Below are 27993 nucleotides of genomic sequence, written 5' to 3'. Positions count from 1 at the left end.
TGGCGAGAGAGGGTAGCGAAAAAATAAAAAAGAACACCCTCTCCTAACGGAAAAGGCGGAGGGTCGGGCGGAACCGGTGGCAGCTTGGAAGGACAAAAAGTACTAAAGTACACCTCTGACCTTCTCCTAGCGAACGTCGCGCTATCCGGAACTCGGAGCGGCAGCGGGATACGGGATGCCGCGCCGGTGTGCTGGGGAACTTTTTTCGGCTCTTATAATTTATTTATGGCTGAGATATTTTTCTCTGAGCTTCAACACCTTCGCCAACGTGGAAAAAGAAATAAACGAGCATCCCTTAAGCGATCTGCCTTTCTTATTCGATCCGTGATTGCTTCTTTCTTCTTTTTCCTATTCTATTGATATGCACATGTTTATTCTTATCTCTTCTTCCTCAGTGTCTGTTTTACGATTAATTTTGATAGATATTTGATTCTGTGTGTTGAACTTTTTTTTTGGTCAATGTTTATTATTCGTCAAATAGAAAGCGTACATTATTCTCATAAACTTTTATTTAAAAAGTTAATTAATTAAGAACTACACAAATACAAATTTTATGTTTGAGATTTAAGAGTAACATAAATGACCTAAAAGACCAATTCGGTTAATGTGTTAAACAAAGTTGTACTTCCTCTGCATTTAAAATAGCTGTCAGGATTTGTGAAAGGCACACAAAGCTCCGTTCGTTATCGTGATCGAAAGAATCAGCCAATCAGCCTACGAGCTGTCGCGAAATGCATTTTCCTATATCCGGCGACTTGCTGGCGGCGGTTTTAGTGTCGCGAGCCTGTATACGAACTACGCGCCATGAGAGGACTAGTCTTTGTCGCATTTTGGGGAATGGACGCAGGGACGACGCGAATACGTTCGATCGATGAATCACTCAGTATACCGTGACGTTGACGCGGCGCGTTGGCGCGAGGGAGACGAGGGCCACGAGTTCCATGCCGGAACCGGCCGGAAAGGGAGAATGAGGGGGATATCGCTCGCGTAGAGGGGTTGGATGCACCCCGTCACGTATATATGTATATATATGGTATGGCAGCTCACCGGTTGCGGGTGCAGCCTATGCAGGTGCGGGTGTATTAAAAAGCGGGGGTGGCTGCGGTCGCGTACCAATCACCCAACAGGGACGAGGGGGTGGCGGAGCCGTGGGACGAGAGACGGGCTACGGGGATCGGATAGAACGGCAACCGGACGATCGGGGGCAGTCACGGCGCAGAGAGGGATCATATAGAAACGGTTTGTTGAGAGAAAGAGAGAGAGAGAGAGAGAGAGAAAGGAGAAGAGAGCAAGAGAAAGTGAGAGAGCGCGTTCGAGCTCATGCAGCTTGCCGTGAAATTTTAATCGTGTCGTCATTGGGGTAGTTTGTTGCGATAACCCGACCAGTATAGACATATACGGATTTCGGGGAAAAAAGAGAACGAAGGGTGGAAAACCGTGCCGTCGCCGAACATAACCGTCCTTTTTTTTATACGTTTTTTCGTGCTCTTCTGGGGGACAGTACATCGACCACGTACTAAGCACGACACGCGTTACCCGTTGCATTCATTAACGGTACGAAAGTAAAAGTTGACTAAAATTTATTTGTATGGCGGAAATTCGAATATTTCTCGACAATTTATGCAAATCGCACAAACTGATTCAGTTTCCGTTTACGGATTTCGTACAAATATTTATAATTAGATAAATGTAGACAGTTATCCTGTAACAAAAATAATTGTGATATAAAGATGTCACGAGTGATCGCAGGACGGAGATAGATTGACTCGTTGAAAAATGTGAAACAAAGAGAGATTCGTGGAGGCGACGTGTTGGCATTATTGCTCATTTGATCCGGCGCGCATCGGAAAATAATGTAGAAAATTGTTTTGCGGTCTTTTTATCTCGATTTCAGGGACGCTGGTCAGCGCGCGGGGCCGACGGGTGCTTTGTCTGTTTTCCATCAATCACGCGGACCTTTTCACCGTGCGGATATCGAGCCTGCCCGTTTTTGCGTGCGGTGCATCCCGCTCGATTGCAATCGTGGCGAATTATTGAATCTGCTGCATCTCGTCCGACCGGATTAGGTTGCACGCGTGGGTCGTTCGATACACGATTGCAATTTGTTCACTTTATCGCGAAACGCTGTAAGAATATTTCAAGTGTAATGCATTTTTAAGAAGTAATGGAAGTAAGATTGTTCAAGCGTGTATATATATATATATATATATATATATATATATATATATACATATATATGTATGTACATGTATATGTATATATGTATTCAAACAAGAGTATATTAATGTCAGTTATTTGATGTATAGTGATTTAACTAATTATCGCGCAAAGCGTATCAAAAGAATGAGATGTTTTATTTTAAAAATAATTATTGTTTTCATGAAAAGATAACGCTTTGACAAATAATTATCCTATGATATATAATTAAACAATTTGCACTTACCAATTTGAATTGCATGACACGTCTTCAGCGCAATTCTACTCTGATTACATAAGAGAGTAAATCGATATCATGGAAACGGATGATATTACTTTATTTGATGATGTACTTAAACAATGAATGATTTTGATTAAAGCCAATACTCACGAATACATACAGCGTCGTCAAAACGACTTGTAGATCATGTAAATGATAATTGTATAATGACATTTTTCTGGATATCGATATCTCTGTACCTCAAAAATGACGTTGTTTTAGAAAAAGAAAACAATGGCTTAATAAAGGATGTGACTCGGCCAGGATTTGAAATTTTTAATATAGTGATATTTACAACGTAGGCTGCTCGTAATTTCGCTTGTACCAGAAAACCCCCTAAATGTCATCTGCCACACGAGTATTTTCTTTTCTGAAATCGACAATATTTCATAGAAGTAAAATAAATACGATCACGGAAAAAGATATATTCTAATTTAAGAAATTCGTTCTTCAGGATTAAGATACACATGTATGCGCGCCTCGCGCCGCTTCAATAGCATATTCGTGTAGTCGATAAGACATTCAGAAAGTTGAAGTATTCTTAATTGGAATGACAAGAGGGTAGTGTGCTTAACGTTTACTGGAAACATTAACTTATATAATAATCGGACGTCATTGTATATATGTACATACTATATGCGAACGTAAACCCTGGTTAGTCCTCGAGTCCATGACAGTTCTTAGACGATACCGCAACGGGCACACGAATAGATAAATAACTTTGACAAAAAAGTTCGTCCGAAAGTTCTGATAATTAATTTCCAAGCAGACGATTACCGCGAGATGTTCGAGCACCCAACGGGTATGTTCCGTTTATCTCTCGACAACTTGACGATGATGATATATCGCTTAGCATTGCTAAACTACTCTACAACATCGTGCAAGTTCCACTTTTGGGATTAGTCTCAGATTATCGACGGGATTAATCAATATTCGTTGATTTCTCAATGAAACAAAGTTTTTTCTGAAAAAAAAAACACATGATAAAATTTGCCTAGATCATACTAAATTTATTCCGACTTGTTCGACAATCAAATTCCTCGTCTTGATTATCGAATTCGTTAAAATCATCGCGCTTGAAGAATTCTCGCAGAACAATATACTGACTTTAATTCTTAATAAGGTCTCCACACCTGTCTAGGCTTAGGACTTCTTTCTCTTCGTGATCTAATGGGTTCTCTTTCGACATCTATCCCATCCTCCTTTCTCCGCGTCGTCAGATCTTGACCGACATTTTCCTTATCTTGACCCTTTTTCGTGCTAAGATCGACCGTACCTTCTAAACGAATTTTTACAGTGAGGTCACCGCGACGGGCGATCTGATCCTGATCGATTTGGAGGTCCGAGTCGTTTAAATTTTCTATGCTCTGCCGTAGGTGGATCGATGCTTCTTGGAAGGTGGCGTCTGTGGACGCGGCATCTTCCAGGTCGCTTCTGATCGGCGAAATTCTCGGGGAATCTTGTTCGGGTATAGATTCGTCGCTTCTAACGCGGTCTCTATTCAAATCTTGATCGTTCTTATCGTCCACTTCGATACTATCGTCAGGACTATCCAGTCCTGATCGACGTAAAGCGCCTTGATCGTCTCCTCTCCGTTCTTCGTCTTTCGTGCTGCTCTCGGGACTGTCGCTGCTGCTTCTGAGTTTCCTGAGTTCCTCCAATCGGGCCTGATCCGGCCTCTGCAATCGCTGTTGAGCCATTCTCAAGGCCAGAGCGTGCCATTCCGGCTCCAGGATGTACTGTTGCGTGTGATACAGGGGATTGTAGAGCCAAGAGGACTGTGGTAACAATGGCGCGAATATCGATCCGAAGATGGATCCCGTAGCACCCAGCAGATGAAGACCTGTGTTATAAACAAGATATTAGCTTCTTTGGGCCATGAAGAATATATGAAGAATCGGATCTTTAAGCAGATCTCGTGTTTGTGTGTCTTTTACCTTGAAAGTGCGAATGATGTCCAGACGGACTGGATGTCGTAGTAGTAGTGGTCGACTCGGCGGGAGGCGTCGGTGCCGTCACAGAAGCTGTCGTCAGCAAGCCCGGTCCGGGGTTCCCGGGTGACGTTGTCGGCGTTACTTCCCTCACCGACACACTGATAGGACCCAAGTCATTCCTCGAAGATTCTTATAGACATATGAAATTACACGTCTATTAATCGACTGAGAAAATGCCGTCTTACTCAAATAAAGTGTTCTCTTGTTCGAATTAAACTTTCTCTGAAATTCTTATACTTTATAACGAGAATTTCGTATCTTTACCGGCGTTAGGTCCAGGTAGCCTCGGGGATCTCTGTTCGATGGCATGATGGAAAGGGTTGAAGGCCGATGCACCAACCGGCTGTGGATGTGTGTGTGGGTGATGACCGGGAGGCGGTGGAAGACAATGCGGTGGTAGAGATCCTCGAGGTAACCCACCCCATCCCTGGCCCGCGCCTTGCTCCAGACCCAGGTGTTGCAATCCTGTGCAATCAAAGAAATGCAGATTACACGTTTCCAAGGATTCTATTTGTTCAGCGTCTCCGCTGTCATCACGCCACGCCGCGGTGACCTCCATATCGTTTAGAAATATTTGCGATGAAAGACACATATAATATATGTGTAATTTATATACGTCTGTACATTAAAATAATCTGAAGATGTTTAGATATCTTAATAATCATTTATATGAAAAATTAAATATATATATATATATATATATATATATATATGTGTATATATATATATATATATACACACAATAGAATACGATTTTTTAGAACTGAGTAACGCAATGTAGACGACAGCATCTGAAAGTGACTGATACGATCGTTTTGTGACAAGACGTAACATATTTCTGGGCATCACGGTGGCGTTGTATAATTTTTGGCAGGTAAACGATGATCGACTGACAGTTGGAGTCGTAGAAACGCATCCCTTTGACGTAGAGGCGGTTTTGACGTGGATGGACAGTTAAATTTATCCAACAGAGAATGCAGAGACGATCGATCACCTTTTTTTCGATAATAGCCAATATCGCGCGGCCGCACAAGCATGTGTTTGAATGCAATTAAATTTATGACATCAAAAAGTTCGTTCAAGGGTGATCGGTTGGACAAACCAACTGACATAAGTCGCATCACTGCTCTTACTGCGTATTTATTTATAAAACAATAACTTGATTTTCATCATGTTTTTACAAGCAAAACGTATTTGTTTCACAAAGATTACCTGGATTATCGAAAGATTATGAAAAGAAAATTCCATTTCTTTTGATTTACATAATGAGTAAGTAACGCGTAACGTGATTGATTTTCGGCACGTCGCGGTGCAAGAAGAACGATGCAAGAAGTAAGCACCGTGATCATCAACGTGGTATCGGTTTTTCGAAAGACCTTGATCAATAACAGATTATGCCGTCATCTGTGCGGGGCAGTTTAAAAATTCCGTGAAGGCTGCCGCGAAGCCACCGTGTACGACGGGGGTAGGAGTTCCGGCGGGGTGGCAAACAGGGGAAATTTGCTTCGACGGAGCGGGGAGAATTGTCCGGTCACTGGCACGAGGGCGTGACCATAAAGACGCGCAGATCGCCCCATTGGTTGCTCGTACGCTCCCACCAGTCGCGCTGCGACGGGTGGTGGGATGTGAAAAAGCTCGGTAGGGGTCGAAGGGGTGATTTTTAAGCTCTCTTTAAGCCGCGCGCGCTCGCCAGGGAGGACACCGCTATCTCGCGTTCTACCACACCGGCGTGGCACACTGAACGGACTAGCCGTGTGAGAGCTCGTAGCCCTCCTGCTTTATGAGGGGGATTAAGAAAACGATAAGAGACGCGCGAAAGCACCGCTGCCACCGAGCTTACGGAGGCCAACGGACGGCTTCTGTTGGCAGGTGCATGAATAAGAACCGCTTCGGTAAGCTCTCCAGACACCCGGATTCTTATTAGATGACGGAAGCATTGTGCGAACATTGTTCGATAACTGACAATCAGTTTCTTGTTTGTTAATCAGATTGTCACCTTAAAAATAAAATTTTTCACCAGTATCTTCGATAAAGTTTGAATAAAGGTTGGATTTTATTGACTATATCGCAATGGTGAAACATTTGTGTGACAAAATTACACAAGGAGATATGATTTAATAATTGTAACAATTATGATGGGCTTTCTATAATTACTAAGATAATATAAATTTTTTTCGAAAAAATGTTTGATATATAAAGGATATTTAGAAACTTCTCTCTCTCTTTCTCTCTCTCTCTTTACCGAAAACAGCTTTGTCAATTTTGCATGAAGTAAAAACATTCGACACGACATGCATCCTTTTTAGAACGGATGTAACATATTTTCAATTTAATAAACCTCGAAAATGCCGTGCACCCTCTTTCGACGGAACTCGCGTGCCGGGTTGGGTTCGGCTGGCGGGCGATAATTCCGAAAACAAATGAAGACTAATGAGGGGTGGGACCCGGCGAGATCTGGGAAAGAGTGAGAGGAGCGAGGGAGACAGAGCGCGGGAGACGCGAGGCTGAAAGGGTTCAAGGAGCCGCTGCTACCCTTTAAGGGGTGAGAAATGTTAAGCTTAAACGTTACGGCCCTAGGGTTAGTTGCCTTTGCGTGTGCCTTCCATCGGGGGCTTTAAGGGATGATGTATTATCGAGCAGCGTGCTCAAAATGTGCTACGTACTTTGGTCGCGCCGTTCCCGAGATGCGGTAATGTGACGTCACGTGTAATATGAGCTTTTAAGCGTAGCTTTATATACGTTTCGCCGCCGAGCCACCCGCGGGGTGAATTAAATTTGGTCACGTCGATTACAGAACTCGTTGGCGCGACACGATTTCAAATTTCGACTACACTTTTCACTCGCTCACTAAATTACTATTATAATATCGTTTTTTTGAGCCTAAAATTAAATCGCGTAGATTATATCTTATAAACGGATCGTATCTTATAAACTGTCTTGAATGTTCGACGTCTTAACTTTTACGCGTGGGTTTGCAGCGATGAAACTTAAGAAATGTTTTAGAGACATTGATTTGAAAATTGTCACGCAGCTTGTGAACGAAGAGGGAAGTCTTTCAAGTTCTTCGCCTTAAACCTCCTTGATCTCACCACTCTGAGATACATAATAAATTAATTCGCGTATTTTCCTGTCTGTCTTATCTATTCAAATCTATGCAAAACAGGCGTTAAAAACGCCCTTCTTGCTGCTAAGGCGTTAACCCTTGCGGAGCTCGATCTCCTCCCCTTTCCACAACCTCTTCGTTTCCTCTCTGTTACTCTCTCCAACTCGTTCGTCGTTCCTCTTTCCACCCCGTGTTCTATCCTCTAGCTACTGCTGGTTGGATGTCTTTGCACACCCACCCTTTGCGCCCGTTCTCATTATCGCGTCGCAGCAACCCCTAAAATGCCACCCTGGAAAGGTCCCTGGCACCGATCTAAGCTCTACGAGGAGATATTTCGAGAAAGGACGAGAAAATTGCTATCTCTCTCTCTCCCTTCTACTCTATCTTTATCCTGCTGTCGCGAGATTTTCTCTTTGAAGTTGAGAAAGAGTGCAAAAATGACGAATCTTTTAAGAAATTGGCAATTCTCAGTGGTGCATAAATTTTCATTCTTATCATTTATTATGTTCCATGATTATATAAATAATTTTAATTTTAATGTTGATTTATCATCATTAATTGTGTAATAATTGATTCAATGGGTGCGCTAAAAAATTATATAATTTTATTAAGCTGCTGTTTTACAATTGATCATGTAAATTAAAAAGAATAATTTTATCAACACACATAGCACTTCTTTCATTTAATAATTAAAACTTTGCTACTTGTACGTAAGTTTTTTATAATCATTATTAACAAAGCGTTTTAAAAAATTAAGTTTAATAGCTGCGCGTATCAGCCTGTGTGGATTTGATCCCATGACATCACATAAATGTAGAATAGTGTTGAAGAGAAATCGGATTGAGATAGATCGATTTCGAGAATATATCGCGAGACGCTATCGGGTTTCTATCTCTTAGGCTCGGTGGATTTTCGACGATAGGAAAGGAGATGAGAGATGAGACTGAGGCTAGAGAGAGCGTCATTAGTTACCGTCGCTTCCAGAGAAAGGTCCCGGTAGCCGGACCTGATTAAAAGACGGAACACCCCGAGACGCCCTTGCAAGACGCACTGAGGGGGTGAAATGTGACGCGAATTTAAAGGATCCGCAGTGATTCGACACGGGGGTGGACAGGAACAACCCTTAAAAAGGTTCCCTTTAAGGACCGCACGCCCGAAGGGTTGCCGCCGCCGCGTACGGTTTTCCGTATACGTGAAAGAGCCCTTTAAACGCGTCGCATCGTAAATCAAGTACGATGGTACCCAAGTTTGGAAGAGGAATATAATCTGACGATCGTAGCAGACCGCGATAGAACTTGTCGCGATTAGGCCAATCTAGCAGTCAATAAGATTTACGTTATTTTCACATTTAGAGTTATAGCAGTAGTATTATAATAGCGATATATATATATGCATAAAATAAAAGTCTCAGTAATACAGTATATAGAATAAAATTTTTACACTTATGATAATTGTTGGTCGCAAATTATATGTTCGATAAGAAGAGAGATCCGCTTTAAAGAAAGTCGCGAATTTACTGCAAAACGATCCAGAAACGAAGCGACAGTTTTAAACTGAGCGTTCCTAACAATCTCCCCCAAATGAGGTAAAGGCCACCTTATTGAAACAGGGGTCGCGATTTTTCCGGTTCTCTCCTCAACTCCTCTACCACCCTGCCTCTCCCTCGTAGGCGGTTAATTGACACGGGAGAGCGGAAAGAGGGAGGGCAGATTGGGGCTGCACGAGCTGTTCTTGTTAACTCGAATCTTGGCACCTCGCGATTTTTCATCCCCTTAGCCAGACTGACAAAGACGACGGGCTCGGCCTCCCGGGACGCGCGCGATCGGGGTGTTTTCGTTCGTGGACAATCTCAGCGACGATCTACCGTGTGGTATCTGTCGCCGGATACATTAATTTTCCCTGAGCTTGCTAGTGATCGCTCCTGAATGTATTGTGAAGCTCTTAAATATTATTGTAGCAGAAAAGCCGGAAATAGTTCACCTTTCACAGCTTTTTGGAACATTACAAAATTTTTGCCATTTATAATTCTATTTTTAATACTTCACGTATCTATTATGATTAATGCAAGTGATTTTTAGTAAAAATAAGAAAAATATTACATGGATTATCGAAGAAAATGTTTTTGTAATAAAAATTGTAAATGTTGCTTTTCTAAGCAAGACAAAGATACTTGTGCAATATAAAATTAATTACATTGTAAAAGTGAGTAACATGTCATTTCGATATATTGAGATTGATGAAAAAGATGAAATTGAAAGCGATATCGGAGATCGAAAGGAAGAAAAGACGCATAGCCCGTCCGTCGGACCTCGGCGTTCTCACGAAGCCCTTGGGGAGATCATAAAATTCGTCCCTGCTGTCGAGGTAGGCCCAAACGAAATTTAATAACATCCCCCTAGTTACACCTCAATGGGCACCTTAACAACCCTGCACGGCCAGCCACTCGTCTCACACCCTCGATAGTGCTCTTCCCTTTCTCCTTATCAACCCTCCTGGCGCAGATATCTAATAAACCACCTCTTGAACACCCTTACCTAGTCAGCGATACCCAGCGGCTGGGTGGCTTTGAAAGTTTGAAAGGTGCTCGACTGACCGACCCTCTGCTGGACTGGATGGAGGCGCAACCTGTGAGCCGACCGGCGAACCCCGAGCGAAAGGGTTGAAAAAACTCGCGAGCACATCACTCGAAATAAACCGATCGATATTCGTTGAGTGCCGTTTGCACCCTAGCCGAAACAATGTAGGTGACCCAATTGTGCGAATACAATTAATCCGATGACGTGCTAAAACCGTACGTCAATAATTTGCATTATATCTCTAACGAATTGATATACTTTAATATTGACAAAGAACTCTGACATTCCAACGAAGTTGAGCTTGTGAAAATTTTCATAACGTAATTTTTTTTTTTTTTTATTCTATTAGTAGTTCCTGGGATTTATTTTAAAAATGTTGCATGATTTTTCTGATTATTTAGTCCGAGTGCCAATGATTTGTTGAGAAATCATGTTAGAACAATCCGTGGATCGAATCGCGATGGCAAGAGACGCAAAGAGAAGAAAAGTTAAAGCTCCGGCGTACTACCGGGCGCGGTAGTGGCTGATTCTTGATTGAGCAGACCGGGGTTGCGGGGTAGGACGGGAGTAGCAGCGAGAAATCGACGGCAGGACTGCCATCCCGTAGTACGCCTCGGGGATAGGAGGGAGCGAAGCTCCGTTAAGCCGCTTATCATGCCGAAACAATACACTGTCGGTGCACCAGTATCAGTACCCGACCCTCACTGCTCCGGGCTAGTCCCATCAAAATTTGGAGCTTCGAACGAGTTTCAATGGAATTCGTGCCACCCGACTGTCCTGTCGAACCGGCCGGATACCTGAAAACTTTTTTGAAAACGTTGGCGACGGTGAAATCGTTTAAACCATCATTTATATTACAGCGAACGCATTATCGGCCCTCCGAGAAAAAGACTGATTGAGTACTCGCTAAAAACAATCCGCAGCAATATTTCGTTATTTATTTATTTAATGAAATATTTTATGAAAGAAAACATTTTTTACGAATAGTACTGCAAATATCAAAATTGTGATATTAAAAGTAAAAAAGAAAAAAAAATGCTTCAACTTGATCGTTTAAGTTGGTGAGGTATTTTACCGCGTCGTAAGCCACTCGATGGCAAAGTTAAGGGAGCTAAAGTTTATTCGTGACTTCTCCGTAAGCAGGGACCGAGCGGCTTCCTCGAAACGAAAAGGCAGAGTTCGCGCCCGGGGCTTAATCAGAGTCTTCTTCACTTAGAGGCCGGTGGCAAAACTCAATTTTGAGTCGGTGCCTGCCGACGCTCAATTTTGACACCCTTCGCAGCCACGAAGCTAGCGCGCGAGAAGAGGGCGTCGACCCTGGCCCGCCGAAGTTGCCGCAGTTGCTCTCCTCTCGGGAGGAGCACGGCACGGGGTTGTAAACTTAGTTATCTATCGACGGGGAGACGTGCCGAGAGGCTGAAGGTGAGCCTCATTGGAACCAGGTATCCGCGCAAATTCGTCGCGACGAAGATGATGGAGGCCGCGCGTGTGTCTTTGATTAGAGAGTACCGACTTACCCGACAGTTTGAATCCCAACGGGTCCTGTGGGTGTCCGAAGGGGAATGGACGAGGTCCGAAGTGAAAGGGATGAAAGGCCTGGTGTCCTACAACGTGGGATGAATTCATGAATTGTCGTCGTGCTATTCGATGATAAATCGCGACAGTGCGCGATCGTGCATCTTTCCCGTCGAATAATATTCGTCGGTTTGCTTACTTAATTAAGATTCTTAATTAACTTTTTCTACACACATATAGACATAGCTCGACTTTAGGAAAAAGTTATTATCCTCGGTAGATAACGTTGTACTCACTTGTCTTCGATCGCGGTTCCCTTGGACCGTCTACAGTTACCTTGATCGCCTTCGACAAGGTGGCCACTTGCGGCGGCGATGTCTGCAGCATGATCGTCAAGGTGAAGCTTTTCCCTGAAACAAAAATCAACACAGAGATGTTGGGAGAAAGAATGAGATGAGAAAGAATTATCCCCTGGCGGTAAAACGAGAGACGAGTTTTTCCCAATGGGACGATGTAGCATATCGTGCTTTGGCTCCGTTGCCAGATCAAAAACCATAAAGACACGGTTGATTCCGCGCTCCTTGGTTTTCGTAGACTCTATTATTCATATCCAATTCGCCGACCACGAAAAGAAATATTCTCAGGACGCACAATCTCATGAATTGCATTCGCTTTCGCAATTTATATTCTGCATTGTTTAACGTTTAACCAAATACTCTATCTACATTTGCATGTTGAAGTGAAACAAATGTATTTTACAAGCGTTTACGTAATGATGACCGCCACTTTATGTATTCATCGAATTAATACACGAACGGTTTGGGGCTGGCAGCTATCGCGATTGATTGAATTGAAATTTCTTGGCAGATTTAATCCGTTGCTATCGCGAAGGATATGTGCTCGACGGCATGCACGAGCAAAACGGCAATGCGCGCGCGGTGCGCTCGCTGGAAACAAAACACAAATGTGCCGGAAGTAAGGGGTGAACGAGTGACGCCAGTGCGTCGATGTTTGTTCCCGTATAGGCTGGAATATGTTAATGTTCCCGGCGCTAAACGCGACCCCCTAAAATACGCAGTCTCCCGTCACGCGCGATTTCGTTGTTTTATCTTTCAACAACATTCGGTAGTTCGATAGATGAGATATCCTCCCCTTCGAAATTTTGAGACGATAATTTGCCCGATCTTGAAATATTGCTTTTAACAACATATATTTACAATACTGTATAATAATTGTACTGTCTTGTGAACTTTATATTGTTATTTTTATTATTTCAATAGTTTTTAAGTATAATGTACATATTTGTATTTTATTTATTTTTTTTTCAACGATATACTTTCTCATGATTACATATTTCATCGGTCACATTGAAGTTACGATACATTGAAGTACAGATTCTGATTTTTATAATTTCAATATTTCGTATGCGTGTGTTAATATGTTTTTCGCACGTTAGCGTTTTTCGTTCTCCAAGTCCGTCGATGACCTGGAACAATATTGGCAAACGCGCAGATGAAGCGCGACTCGTAACTGGCCGGGCCGTTTACTAAATTTCGATGTTTTCGGCACAAATATTTCAATCGATGACGCGCGCGTCGCATGGAATTCGTCACGCGTTCGACGCATCGAACTCGGTCCCGGTAATCGCGCGTACGCGAAATAAAACACGGGGGCGGCCAGCCATCTCGTCGCGTCGCATTGCAATACCAAACGAAGAAAATAGCAGCGACGAAATATATGCAGGGCAAAGCGGGGCATTTACGCGCTTTTCCGCGCTCCGCGACAATAAAGTTATACAGCTTATAATGGCGTCGCCAAGTGCGGCCGGTATGTATAGTATGTACACGCGCGTGGTCGGGTAGTTTTATTTTATGGTGGCGCGGCTGGCCCCCGGTAAACGACCGCGTTTTTACGGTGAACCACGACATTTAACCGGCTTACCGCCCGTCGCTGGGCGAAATACCGGACTTAAACTTCGCCAAGGGAGCCGTGCCATTTCCAGCGCGTTCCCTTTTGCGTCGCGCGGTGATTGGCCGCTATTTTCGCGCTAATGTTGTTTCACGATGTCTATCCAAACATCCAAAGTCCTATCAGAACTGATTTTCTCGTATTCTGTTTCATATCAAGATATTAGGTGATCTCGATCTTATATTTCTTTCGTTTCTCCTAAAAAATCAATTTTCCAAGTAATAAGTGATTTGTCATACGTATTTAAATACTACACATCTTTAATGTGAAAACGATGTATCGAAACTCACGTGTCTCACGATGGGTGTGAAAGATTTCGTTGGAGAGATTTCGTGGCTGAGAGTTAACGAGACCGAAGTTTATTGCCAACGTGGTGTCAGGCGCGAGAGGGCGACGGCAATGTGATGGCAGGGGTGATGGCAGGCATTTTGAGGGTGTTTATGAGGCATTATGTGTAACTCGCTGGAAGAACGATCTACCCTTCGGGGTCTACAACACTCTCCCCTCTTCCCCTCTTCCCCGACTTATCTACGTCTAGCGAGATTCTAATTCATCGGTTGTACACGAATGATTCATGGTGGTCAATTGCACGTGAAAATGGCTTTCTCAGTCTTAGAAGTTTTGCAATAATCCGATTGCAACAAAATTGATTCTGATTTACCACGCGATTTATGAGATTGGAAAACATTGTGCAAAACTTTTTTGGCCGCTTTCTTGCTTTAAGCGCTTCTTTATGTACCGAGGATTTTACTCATTCTAGCATCCTTTGTACTCGCAAACAAGTTTGAAAAAATTACTAATCCACACGCATCGTACGTCACTTTTATCCAACAAAATATTGCCTGGTCGCAGACGCGATTGAGAGGATCCATAAAGATTATGATGTCCGAGTGGGATGTAGAATTTTTCGTCATACTGGACTTTTTCGAAAGATTACTGAAGGGCTCGCTATTTTTGCGCGGCAATATCCTGTATTAGCATTTCTTAAATTTAGAGTTTAAAATTTACTATCTAAAGTTGAAAGGATAAATGCGGGTATGCAATTCTTGCATAAGGCGATTGATTGTAACTGGGATGCGTCCAGTTTTAAGTTTTTGCAAGAACGCAAAATGTTCTCAGATATCCTTCGGATGAGTTCAAACGAATCGGCTGAGAAGTTAATTCGGGCAAAGTTGGCTCGCGTTCACTTACACGACAAAAATTGTGCTAGAAGACACGAGAATGCTGGCGTTTACCCTAAGTTTACTCAGAGATCATGCAGTGTTAAAAACTCCCCATGTTTGCCGGTGAAGCGAGTGCGAGTGTGAGGGTTGCTCGGATCGTTATTTCGGAGTGTTTGTCGTGTTTTAAGATTCTGACGTTTTGACTACCCGAATCATGGTAAACGAGGCTGAGCGTGTGCCGCCGTGACATGTTTGAAAGGAAATTCTTTTTTATCTTTATTTCACACGCGCATTCGTTCAGTCTTAAACAAATATTGGGAATTAGGATTAAAAATTGGTTATTATGAATTTGATTATAAATACTAATAATTTGTATTTTTATCAATTTTTTGACGGTACGGCGTTATTGTTGAAAATAGATCATTGATTGCAAGAAGAAAGCGTCATCGTATAAATATGTTTGGTGATTGTTCCGCGATGATTTCGCCGGAATCTTGCAGCAGAATAAATTTCTGTCAGGATCAATTCCCACTGGCAATAATCGCAACGTCGAGCATAACGACTTTTAGATGCGACGGCGCGACCGGGCGAGCGGTCATTGAAGCGTTTGCAAAAGCCTGCCTTGCTGTTGGCGCGACGGAATGAGGAGCGAAAAATATCGAGAAAATAAAGTAGGGAAACGTGGAATTAATATATGTGAAAGAAACGGATATGTACGTACGTATGCGACTCATACTACAGACCAGAGCGGAAAATAATGTTTAATCGGTAGAAAATCTCGGCGCAGTCATCCGCCATAGGACCGTGCGTTCCTCGACTCCCCTCGCGCCCTTGCAGTCCCTTCCGCGATCCCTTACTTGACCGAGGGATGGATTTTTTAATTTTTAATTGGCAAAAAACGTCGCCGCGAGATGGTCGCTGGCGAGATTTGCCAACCGCTCTCGCAGATTTAAAACTGGCGTATTCGGATTCTTGAAAACGCTAAAATATCTTCTGACGTTGGAAGTTATAGTCTTTCTTTAGGGAATTGTTTATCGTTGTCACCGGAAATTAATTTTCGTATTTCAAAATTAGATTTATTTTGAAACGTTGACGTCTGTTAAAGCTTCAAGTGAATCTATTAGAAAACTGGATGAAACCATAATTGTTTTACATCAATTATTATTTTTTGAAAAAAGACGCTTTTATTTGTTATTCAGCAGATTTTTTTAGGTGAAAGTTACTAATGAAGTGCCTGTGGCCTCGTTATAATTCGGGAGATTAGTAAATCGAGGGGAACTTTTTAGTGGATTGGACACGCTTCAAAGCAAAGTATTGCCGATGCAGGGGCAAATGATTGCAACAGCTGTTCGGTCGACCGAACAGAGATCCGCTATTTTAAAAGGTCGATGAAAACGAACGTCGACCCTTTTCAACGACGACGGACCTTTACGACTTATTAAATCATTTTCGTCTCGTACGAAACTCTTCACGGCAGCTTCCACGAATAGCTTCTCGCAGTTCCGTTATCATGAAAGAATTTTGTGCTGTTTTACATAAAATAATAATTATTTGTTTATAGTTTTAATCAACTGAGAACATATTATTTTGTTTGGCAAGTAATATCGCTGCACGCAGTAAAATCTTGGCAATTTAGAAGCACTCTATAGTGTGATAATAATGATCAAAGGTTCGATATATTCGAACCACGCGTTTTTCTTTCGACTCATAAAGGAGATATCGAAGATTCGGATCTGCATTCGTGACAGCGGCAGACTCGAGCTCGTATGTTGCAACGCTTGCCATGCGGTGGCGAATCTAAAACGAGTCCTCCTTCCACGAGAAGGGAGAAAAAGAGAGAACGGAGAACGGAGAACGGAGAGCGGAGGCGGCTCTACGGGCGAGACGGGGATCCATTGCGCCAGGACATCGGTCAGGATCTGGCTGTCGATAGTCGGAGCTTTCCCTCGGATTCTCGCGCTCTCTTCCTGCCTATACCTCGGCCGGACCGTCATAAAACACAGGTAACTCCGGTATTTATGCCCGTCGTTTTTACGCCCGTCGCCACCCTCTCCCGTCGCGCCGCACCGCGCCGCGCCGTGCCGTGCTCTCCGCTCATCCGCGCCCCAACACCAATGCATCGCAGAGAAACACGTATATATATAGCCGCGTCTCCGTACGGCCCGTGACTCCTAGCAGTCGGAGGTTGACGCTAATCCCTGTCGGGAGCGAAAGGGGTGGCCGAGTGATATACGCCCCTGCGCCGGTATGATAATATTCCGCCGTCACCCCCGTAACCCCTGACCGTAGTCGTTACACTCGCTAGCCGCACACATCGCACTAGAAGAGGTCCCTCTTTTGGGTCAGCGCGTAAGACCGAATGAAAGCGATTATAGTCGATTAAAAAGGGTCGGAGCGAATCGACGAGTCAGGAAAAAACTTGTCGGCTTGACACCGTCCAAGTTTTTCTCACATTCGACTTTATCCGTGTTTATCCGTAACAAAAATGACGATTTCTCGGGAAACAATCAACTAGCATCTGCGAGAGAAACTGGACAAATGGTATCTCGTCCAAAAACATGACGATATGCTAAATTCATCATCATCCGTTATTTTTATATAGAAAATTATTTTTATGCAGAATTATGTATTTAGAAATATTTCCAAGATTCCAAGAGCTCTGTTCCGTATAAATTGAGAGTTAAAAAAATTTATACTTTATTAAACTAATCTGCTGTTCGGCGAATATGACTGGCAATTTTGCACCGACACAAAGAACTACGCAAGCAGATAAGCTCTACTCTTCGTTTTCTTCGTACGCGGATTTCGGCCGCCACCCCATCAACGTCGTCACGCATTTCGACCACGATCAATTCTCTACGTCCGCATTCGCAATATTAAATTGGCCTGACAAAGCCCGCGGGCGAGCATGAGACAAATATTTGCAGCCGAAAAAGTCGGTAGTGCGCGAGCACGGGATGCGTGCAAAACAACGAAGGCAAAAAAGCGAGTGGAACGCGTGAGGAATCTGTATATAAAATGCATCCGGGGCTCCTCGTCTCGTTGTGGTATTATGCAGCGCGATATGCGCGACGTGACTCGTTAACAAACATCATAAATTTTTGATTTATTTAACAGGATCTGTTTGCCCTTTCTTTTGCAGATAATAACGTTTCACCTCTTCTATAGTTGGTCTTTTACACAGCGCGCTTAATTTTCTTTCCCCTTTTTTCAAATATTCTTTTCTTTCATTGCATTTGTCGCGCGCGCGCGCATAATTTCCAACTTGTATATTTGAAACATATTGCGATGGACAGGATTCAAATTTATCTCAACACGGAAATTTGCTGGCGTCAGATATGCGGAAAGAAAAATCCAGCGGCGATTGTGATACGCGCGTGGAACGATCTTGCATCACTTTCATATAGGGAATCTAGAGGCAAATCGTTGCATACCGGCGGTAGTTAGGGGCTGCCCGTAATACAGTAATGAGGGCTTACTGCCATGGAAACCAAAGCCGCTTACAGCCAACCACTCTACCTCCATCTATCTCCCTCGCACTCCGTCCTTCTCGCTCGCGCTTCGCCATCCCATCCCACAATTTCCTATATATCCGCGATATCTTTATTCGCGAGTCCCGCTAAAAAATTCTGGAAACCGTTTCCCGGTCTCCATTGTTCTATAACGAGTATCTTGGATCTCTCCATTTTTGGAGTGGAAGAGGCCAATGTGGAATGAGACCAATGGTATCCTAACACGCCGCTGCGCCGTTTGGATGACGCTTCAAATAGATATCGCTCGTAAATAGGTTGATATGCAGACAGAAATACGACAACAAATAATAATAATTTATCATTCTGCGCCCCAAACGAATCGTCGAAATAAGTCAATGGGAGGGAGGAGAGTGCCGTCTACCGTTTAGGGTCTACCGTCGGACAAAAGTAGTGCGGAACCCACCGATATTGCAAACCCCGCAATTTCCTTTTCCAATTTGCCATAAACAAGTCGACCACCCCCTCGTTAACCGGGTACGCCCGTGACTGCTCTCTCGAAAGTTCGACGTCGTCGGAAAAAGATGAGAAAAGGGAGAGCGACGGGAGAAGGCGGACGAAAAGAACGGTGGTGCAACTCGGTCGAATTAAAGGAATTAAAGGACGCCTCGTTATTCGTATCTTCCGATTCTCTACCTCGACTCCTATACGTGGAAAAAGGAGAGACGAGGGAGAGAAAAAAAAGGATGTTGGAAAGTTTGCTCCTTTCCTGCTGCGATCTAGGTTCTCTCGTGCCGCTTCTTCCCCCCCCCCTCTCCCTACTTCAGCTCCTCTTCAAGGAGCGAACGTTTGCATTAACCGTCCGTAATGGCTGCGATTATTAGGGAGCATTATTCAGAGACCTCGGACCCCAATTTTTTCTCCCCTCGTCGCCCTACGTTCCGCTTTCTCGGACGAAAGAAACGTTGAATTATTGAAACGCGGAGCCGGGAATTAAAAAATCTCCGCGTGCGCTCTCTTATCCTGACATGGCATGGAGTGGGTGGCAGTCGTGAGGAGATACCGGGTCACGATATTTGTCGCGTGAATTAAAAATGAGGATGGAATGAGGGGCCAGGTGGTAGCCCGTGCTTGGCTTTCGACACGGGAAAAACGAGGCCATCAGTCGGGGCACCACCTTAATGTAGCGGGGTCTGAATGATTTAAGATAGGAAGAGAAGGTGAACCAGCAGAAAACTGATCAAGTTTTCGACGTCAATCAGTGAGAGTTATTTTTATAAAGCAAATATACAAAGATATCAAGAATGAGAAAAGAGAAAATATATTCTCTAGTGTTTTATCATATTAATATTTAAAGCGTAATTATATAGATTAAGGTAAGGATTACTTTAAAATAATTGTTACATAAGGAAATGTAGGTTGTGCGGTGTAGGACTTACCTCTACCACTTCGACCGACGAACCTAAGATCATTAAATTTGGCGACCTGGTTCTTCATTAGAGCAGTAGAATTTCGTAGTTCCGCGCAGCAATTCTCATCGTTTCCAGCCCGAACGGTCACGAGGGTACCATCTCCGACCTCGCCGAGGGCTACTACTTTGAAGGCTACCGGCAAAGTCTTGTTCGATCTCCAATGTGACGGCAATACCGTGCACACCACATGTGGGGAACCTTATATTAACATAAAAATAAAACGCTATATTCTTTATCTACATTGACAAATTTGTTTTCATTAAGTTTATTAATCAATCATATAGTACCATCGGATTTACATCTCATATATTAGAAGATTATTTTCCGAAACTTGAGATTATTTTAAAAAAATAAAACGTTTCTATATAGTTTTCTGAAGAAGTTAAAATTACATTTCTACATTTTTTATTTTTACTTCGTTTGTATACTATGATTATGATAAAAATATAATAACGAATCTTTTATATATTCTATAAATGTTGTTTTTAAATATAATTTTACCTGTGCGAACAAGTTCGCCAGGATGCTCGGCGAGAAGTCCATCCAATGTTCTCTCGGCAAGCAAATCGGCGGTGAGAGCATAATCGGGAAGATGATTTCCGCCGGCCGAACCTTGAGGAGGAACCTCGTTGGCCAAGTGCATTCTTCTCCTCGAGGACGAAGCCCGGGTCCTCCGTATTCTGGGCCCGCCGATTTGACTCACTGTTTGATGTGCCTGATGACTGCCACGTACTGATCTAGGATCAGGATAGTCTAGGCCGGGAGGCCGTTCCTCGGGTCGAACATCTCGCGAAGGATTCGTCATGAGAACGATATCATTGATTCTCTTGATCGAGATGTTACCTTTCCCTGCAAGCTTTCCGAATGATTTCGGCTGCTCAATTGTTAACGTCTTGTCTTTCCCGAATTCTAGATGAAGTATCTGTACACGTGATCCCCGTGAGAAGATCGATCCTTGTAATCAATTTCGATATGATGCTTGGTCCTTTGATGATACGTCTGCGTTTGTGATATACTTTATTATGTAAGTAGTTACAATCCCTTATTCCACAAACTGAAGTTTTGTCATTAGAATTGATTGTTATATTCGACATGCGCGATCAGTAAATATATCGAGTCTGCTCGATAACAGTCTAAGAATCTTACGAGCACAAATTGGTCTCACCAATGGCGAGGAACACATTACGAATGTACGCCGATATCTTCTTCCGGCGAGAATTGGATTTGTTTTCTTCGGAATAGAGAGGCACGCGCGACTTTTCGGCGGCTTTCTCGGGCTTTCCCTCGCGGGCCTTAGGTTTCTTTGATCCTTATTTCATTATCCTGCTGCGGGGCGGAGGCAAGGGCATCCGTTTGCAAATTCTTCTTCGTCTCGATTGCCAACTCGCGGAGAAAATTCGTTTTATTGGAATCGTCGGCAATCTCGACGACCCTTGTTTTCCACGTATTCTCGATTCTTTGATCGAGTCCTCAGCCTGCCGTCTTCTTATCGAAGCCGAAGGAGCACTCGCGACTGTTTGAAACACTTAAATCTGATCATCGAATCGAAAGTTCAGTTTCAGAAACAGACTTAGAGAGATGGCTTTCTTACCGCGCGTTTAAAACACTGTTTCGCACCGGTGATCCTTATCATTGATGGCATCATGCTCACACACTTTCTTTTTTTTCTGTATTTTCACTAAAATTTCATTAGGATATATATCAGAAAGCTTTTCAAATCAAACCATATGTTTCCGTACGTGGCGCTCACCGCGCCAAGTTTCACCGAACTTTGGCGAGGACCGCGCACGTCACGTGTATCTCTCTCGTCGATCGAAGTCTTGATCAATCACGAAAATGTATTATCTGTACATATCAAATAACGATTAAAAATTCGTGAACACTGACGTTGGAATTTCAACTTGCAATCGAGGCGATGATCACAATCCGCGCGGTATATCTTCATTCGCGCACATCAACACCGATCCGAAATTTTTCTGCTTCAAGGATCGCAGATGTCTATCCCAAATGTCCTTCGCCGTCAGAATCGGTCGCCGTCGCGGCGATGGTGATTCTTCACCTGGCCGTTGCTTCAGCGGGTGGCAGGGCAGCTTCTACTCGGAGGAAGTAGGATAGGGTGTTTAACTCGCGCGGTCTCGTTTCGGTTCGGCGGTGGAAGATGGCGGCTTCTGCGGTGGAGCCGCGCGGTGTGGTTGCGGTGTATTTTTGAGGCTGCCGCCCCCAGCCACCACCGAGACCACCCTGGGTAACCCTCCTCGCCCCCTCTTTTCGTCGCCCCCGCAGCCCGCCGCGCGTCTCTTCCACGCCGCCGCCACCGCCGCCTGCCCCCACGGTACCCGGCTGGTGGGGGGTTGGTTTTTCCAAGCGGTGGGGAAAAATCTCGCTACCTCTCTCTCTGGAACTTGGGCTCTCTTTTTCTCTCTTTGTCCCGTCACTGCTGCGCGCACAACCTCCCGCAGGACTGCCGCCGCGTTCCTGACGATACTGCCGCCGATGACGACTCGCGGACTACTCAAACCTCGCGCTGTCTTCCGGACTCCGTCGTCGTTGCACCGGACGACGGGAGACTCGTGGGATGTTCAGGGGGAGATGATTTTCCGGAGATGAATCTCGGCACCGCGTATCACCGCGCCGCATGATTGCGGTGCGAGATTGACACTCTATAGTCGATGATTTTAACTATACACAGTCGTGAGACATTTTACGTGAAGCACGGATAGACAACGTCTTGGAGGATGTAGATCCAAACACGGTGCACGATAGCACGCACTACGCAACAAATTATTTCGCTTTGCCATTCAACAACAATAACATTCGAGAAAAATATTTTTTTGCACGTACGTTATATGTGAAACATATCACGAATTATTTATTGTGATATTTTTACTTATTGTTAGTATTTATGAAGCGTTGTAATTACACTTTAAACATCATGATGTTTTACTTTTAGTGTCACTATTTAAACTTTTTAAATTATTCACAAATTAGATCCGATCACTTATTCATACATGATGATTAATAAATTAATTAATGAAATTTTTACCTAATATTAATATTGTATTAATATTCGCGAAGAAAGAAATTTAACTCTTTTTTCTTTTTAATCTACTTTAGTAGAGTGATTTGATTATGCAGATATCAAATAAAGACAATTAATTAACTCTGTGCAATATTTGAAGATCCATTTGTCAGAAGTAAACAATATTTTTGATGGTTCTTTCGCGCGATCGCTTGTCTGTCGGTCGGCTTTTTGCCCTTCTCGGTTGATTTCTTCCTGCTTCCGTCGTTCAACGATCACCCCGCGCGAGACTGCGAAACGACACTGGGAAGAAAGGGAAAACAAAGACTGCAGAAAGGCCCCTTGTGTAGTTGCGTTTAGCACCGAGGAATACGGGGGTTGTGCCACGCTTGGGGGTTCTCGGAGAGTGTGGGCCAGGAACGGAGTCGAAGACGAACGCCGCCAGTCAGGGTGAGAGAAAGAGAGGGACATGTTGTAACACACAAGTAGTCATTCCCAGACCAGATTCAGCAGACTAAATAAAGAAATATAGTATAAATTATGGTAAGACATATCACAAAAATTTTGTACGCAACATGACATAAGGTGACCCGTTATAGCAGATATAAACACAATACAAACATTGCATTTACGAAAATTTTAATAATGTGAATTTTTTTTACATTTGTGTTCTTTCTACGTTATTATTAATTTTTTGACAAAGATCATACGTTTAATTTCATCAATCATTGATCTTATATCATGAAAGCAATTTTGTCATATTATAAGAGGCGGCCGACGGAATTTGAAGGATGGATTGTAGATTACTGAATAAAACGGAACGCGACGCGCGAATTGTAACACGTCACTCTTTCGAGAGACAACACGAGACTATCGATCATAACGTATCTGTACCGAGCCGAGAACCCCTAAACGAGACGAGCCCCCTATATAATCCTGCGCCCCTACGAGGAACAATGCGACGCCTCCGCGTCCCTAAATGCAGACCTTCCGAGATGCATTTCGTCATGCGTAGGTTCTTTCACTGTGCAATGATGTCCCCTTTCAATTACATCCGCTAGTATTCCGGACCTTGGTGTATGTATTTTACAAAAGATATAACATTGAGAGAAGAGCATTGTAACTTATTTATTATAGTTTAATAGACATGTTTCCAGGAAAAAATTTAAAAGAAATATCAATGTTGCGAATGTTGCATTTTTGTATAAATTTTACTTTGAAATAAAAGAGAGATGTTAGAAAAAGATGAGAAATATAGTTTCACCCTTCGAGAATGTCAAAAAATGTTTCGGAATTGCGTGACATTTTTAAATTTTTGTCTCGTAGGAGAAACGAGTTAGGGTGAGAATGTAGTGAGAGAGAATGCGATTGGTATGCCAAGAAAACTCTAGGGCAATTTAACCGTTGGCAGACAAATAGTGTCAAAAGATCGAACATAACGTGCGATATCAAGTATTGTAGATTTGATACATAATCTGAAAATCGTTATATAAAAAAAAGAATTTATATTTAATCATGCTGCGATATTAAATTATTTTTAATAAATATGACTTTTTGCTGATTATTTAAAAGAAAGAACAATTAAAAATATTACATTATTTTATATCTTTGATATCCTCGATGATAGCAAAATTTTGATTAACTATCATGTCTTTATACAAAAAAATACGTATGATATTATATTTATTTTATTTTATATGCGCTTAAAATCTAATAGTCTTCCAATATCTGTTGACGAGCATTGTAATCATACGATGTGAATAGCAACAAAATAAAAACTCAATAACTTCACTACCACGCGCAGCCAAAACGATTGGTTTCTGTTTGCGTTTCGGCTATTTTTTTCGCCGATGTCCTTTCGACGGTAACGATATTCTATAACCCGCATACGACACGGTTCACATAATCGGTGAATCGATGAATGCACGACGATTATCGACGCACTTTTCCGTTCAAATTAATTGGACCAATTATCGATGCCGAACAATTATCTGCTGGCGACCAATTAGATCGACAGGATTTGTCGATGACGTGTTGCCTAGCAAGGAATAATTGGAGCTTATACATTGTTGAAAAAAAAAGAACCAGTAAAAAGTTACGTTAATAGATAATCGGTTTAATCAAAATTTGCAAGATGATTTCGATAAATAATCGTGAATTAAAAAATATATTAATGCCTTAGAGAACATTTTAAGCGTGTTATTTTAACAATAGTTAAAAACTTATATTTGACATATTTTATAAAATTACCTTCATTTTTATAGTAAACTTTTCGACAAAAAAATTATAAAAAATTGTGAAAAATATAAATTGCGATAAATTGACATCGTTGGCTTAAAAAGTATATAAAGTATTGGAACATTTTTTTCACGCACACAAAATTTCTTTCTTTTTTTTTTTTTTAATAAACTATTATATTCCCACAACACCCTGATGTTTAATCACAGTCACTGGTGGGTTCGCTAGTGAAAAACTATGTCTCTAACGTGAGTTCGGTTACTTCTTGGTGATTATCCGCTTGTACGACACAATATGCACCTGTTTACCGGCCCGAAAAAATTGTTAATCACAGTCTTTCTCGTTGCTGCGGCACTTTGATTTTCGCGGGCGCAAAAAAGGCAGACCGACGAGAAGGTGATAAAGCGGTGATAGCGGGGCGAGCTAACGGGGGAGTGCGGATAGCGCGGGTGCGTCCGCGTTGTAGAGCGAAGGTAATCACACACGGTTAGCACATGTTACCCGGGGGGCAATTCTCGAAAAAGGTCGCGGATCGTTCCGGACGACGTCTTATGAGGGGCGAAGGGGTGCAGGGGTGGAAGAGATCTCGGGGCCCTCCATGGACCAGGGGCTCGAGGGGGGTCAGAGGGATGTCAGAGACGATAGAGGCGGCGCCGGAGGCGGGCCGCAGTTTTTCAGGAGTTTGCGCATGCGGGTACTTTTATTCCCCACCAGAGCGTCACCACCGCCTTGGCGTTCTTAGAAGCTTCTTAGGGTGAGTTTTGTCCCCTGCGAGGCGCCCTCCACCTACCCACCCACTCACACCGCCGCACGGTTGTCGCGGAGGAGTCGGCGGATGCTTCGACTCGTCTGACTCAAAAGGGTTGTATCTACTAGCTGCGGCGTTTGCGGACTTTATGACGAGTTTTGAATGGCCTTGTAAGCATTTTTTCGAGGTTACATCTTTGAATGTACTTTCAGAGCTACATCTATGATTAATAGAATCGAATGGACCAAATTATTTGGAGGTATGATCCATTCATAGAATTGTCGTGGTTACGACTTTCTTGTTCGGGTGACGTTTTCTACATGCAAACGATGCGAGGTTCCTAAGGCTGTCTAATGGAGGTAACGAGATTATCGAGAGAAACCAACGGAGTAGCGTTAAGGAGTTTTCGGTCTAGAGGTAGCTGAAATCGGATTAGCAATGAAACGAGTAATCGGTACCGGGGCTTCTCATCAGTCTTTCGCACTATCGGACATTGTGTCTTCATGAAAAGATCTAACACAATGACATTCGACGAAAACACATTTTAATCTATTTTCAATAGTGCACCGCTATTTTAATGAAATAGGCAACATTTGCAAAAAATTTTCTCAAAATTTCCAAGAGAGTGATATTATAACAAATTAAAATTTGAGAACAGTGACTTTTAATTATCGTTTTTATTTCACTGTGTCTTATTTTGATTATAAAGCTACACCTTATATTTGTTCAGAAAAGTTGCAGAGAAAAGATCTCGGAATACAGTCAAAGTATTCCTTGAAGAATTCTTTCGAATAAGGATTCTCAAAGAATTTATTTCAAGGAAGGAATCCTTTCGGGTCAGTCGTGTCGTGATTTAATTCTCGCGCGTTTCTGTAGGCATCAGCTGTCTGCATCGAGAGGAAAATTGGCGAAGCAGGAGTCCGCGGGGTGCGAGAAATCGGGTTCTTAAGCAAGGGTAGCAACGCGACGAGCATTCAGCGAATGGTGAAAGCCAAGGAAAAGAGAGAGAGAGCGAGAGAGAAAAGAGAACACGGCAGGAGCTCCGTAACGGAGAAAATAAGAAAGCAAATTACCTAGCAGTCACCTACCCTCGGGGTGAGGTGTCGATATGACATGTAGGGAGAGGGAGAGGGGGACCCACTGGTGGCAACCCCTGGGGTTTATTACAAGGGTGGAATCAAATACACCGGGTGTCAAAAAATGAAATGCCACCCCTACTGCGTTCCTTGCCAACCCCCTTTTTGATGGGAGGATGGGATCATGGTGAGTTACGAAAGAGAGGAAAAGAAAAGCCGTAATAGGGTAAGATCGCCGCTCTTCGCAGATAAAAGATCGCAGATCGTTTTTTCCTTCGATGTCCGATGTGCTTCAGATATTTAATTAGATATTAAACAAGACAACTCTCATTCTTCATATTTTTCTATATTTTGCTCTTATGTTGCAACACCATATAATCTACTTATATAATATATTGAAATTTAAATTTTTTTCTACGTATCTTATTGCTGCTCCATAAATTTTTGTTTTATATAAATGTGTTATATAGGATCGTGACTTTAGTTGAACGATTGCTTTCCTTCGTGAAACAATCTCGAAGGGGTGGCACGAACCCGATGCGACATAGTCACCCCATTTGCCAGCTTCGCGCTCCTGTTTGTTTCGTAATCTTTAAGATCGGAAGGGTTCGAAGTATTCATGGTGATGTGAAAATATTGTCAAACTTGATCTTGTTGAATTTTTAACAATTTGGCATCAATGACATTTATTATTTTTCTTTCTTGTCATCGTTGATTTATTATCTTGGCGATAGTAATAAATAATAAAATAGTTTTATTTGTGTAATTTTTTATATAATATTGCGATTATAGTTTCTTCAATTTGGACGATATATTTTCCGCTCGCAACGGAACTTCTTACAGAAACTGCCTTCAGAGGGAGAAGAAACGAGTAGTGATTAAATATTATGACCGGCTCAGTCTTCCGCGACGCGACGCCTGTGGGAGACGTTACTTAGCGTAATTAAAGGATCTCTTTGCCGAATATCTATGGGACAAACCGCGTGCCAATGAAAATCTCTTTCTTAAATCATGTCTTAAATTATAACTAACAATAAGACAAGGTCGAATATTGCACAAGCTTTTAGAAATTATATTACTGAATTGACGATCACCGATCATACATAAATATATGTATGTGATAAATATTTTTTTTTATTAATTTTATTTTCATTATATGCTAAATATCTACGGTT

The 27993-nt window shown here is 42.7% G+C and overlaps 1 protein-coding gene across 1 annotated transcript; it reads right to left on the bottom strand.

Annotated features, from left to right (window-relative positions):
- Positions 1–2737: 2737 nt before the first annotated feature.
- On the bottom strand, positions 2738–22638 carry LOC139814673 (uncharacterized). The gene is made up of 8 exons (XM_071781110.1): positions 20239–22638; positions 19705–19935; positions 11961–12074; positions 11667–11753; positions 4735–4935; positions 4414–4599; positions 3610–4319; positions 2738–3440 (listed from the first exon to the last, which is right to left on the bottom strand). Exons 1-8 carry the CDS (start codon positions 20540–20542, stop codon positions 3399–3401), a joined length of 1875 nt encoding a protein of 624 aa, XP_071637211.1. The 5' UTR covers positions 20543–22638; the 3' UTR covers positions 2738–3398.
- Positions 22639–27993: the final 5355 nt, after the last annotated feature.

The sequence above is a fragment of the Temnothorax longispinosus genome, chromosome 6 (assembly GCF_030848805.1).
Source record: "Temnothorax longispinosus isolate EJ_2023e chromosome 6, Tlon_JGU_v1, whole genome shotgun sequence".
NCBI lineage: Eukaryota > Metazoa > Arthropoda > Insecta > Hymenoptera > Formicidae > Temnothorax > Temnothorax longispinosus.
Note: the sequence above shows the minus strand (reverse complement) of the source record. Positions and strands in the feature narration are given on the sequence as shown.

Coding starts and splice junctions, on each gene's coding strand:
- LOC139814673 (XM_071781110.1), bottom strand. CDS start 20,542: ATGACGAATCCTTCGCGAGATGTTCGACCCGAGGAACGGCCTCCCGGC. Junction 11,754..11,960: donor GGAACCGCGATCGAAGACAA/GTGAGTACAACG, acceptor CCCACGTTGTAG/GACACCAGGCCTTTCATCCC. Junction 4,320..4,413: donor ACATCATTCGCACTTTCAAG/GTAAAAGACACA, acceptor TTTATAACACAG/GTCTTCATCTGCTGGGTGCT.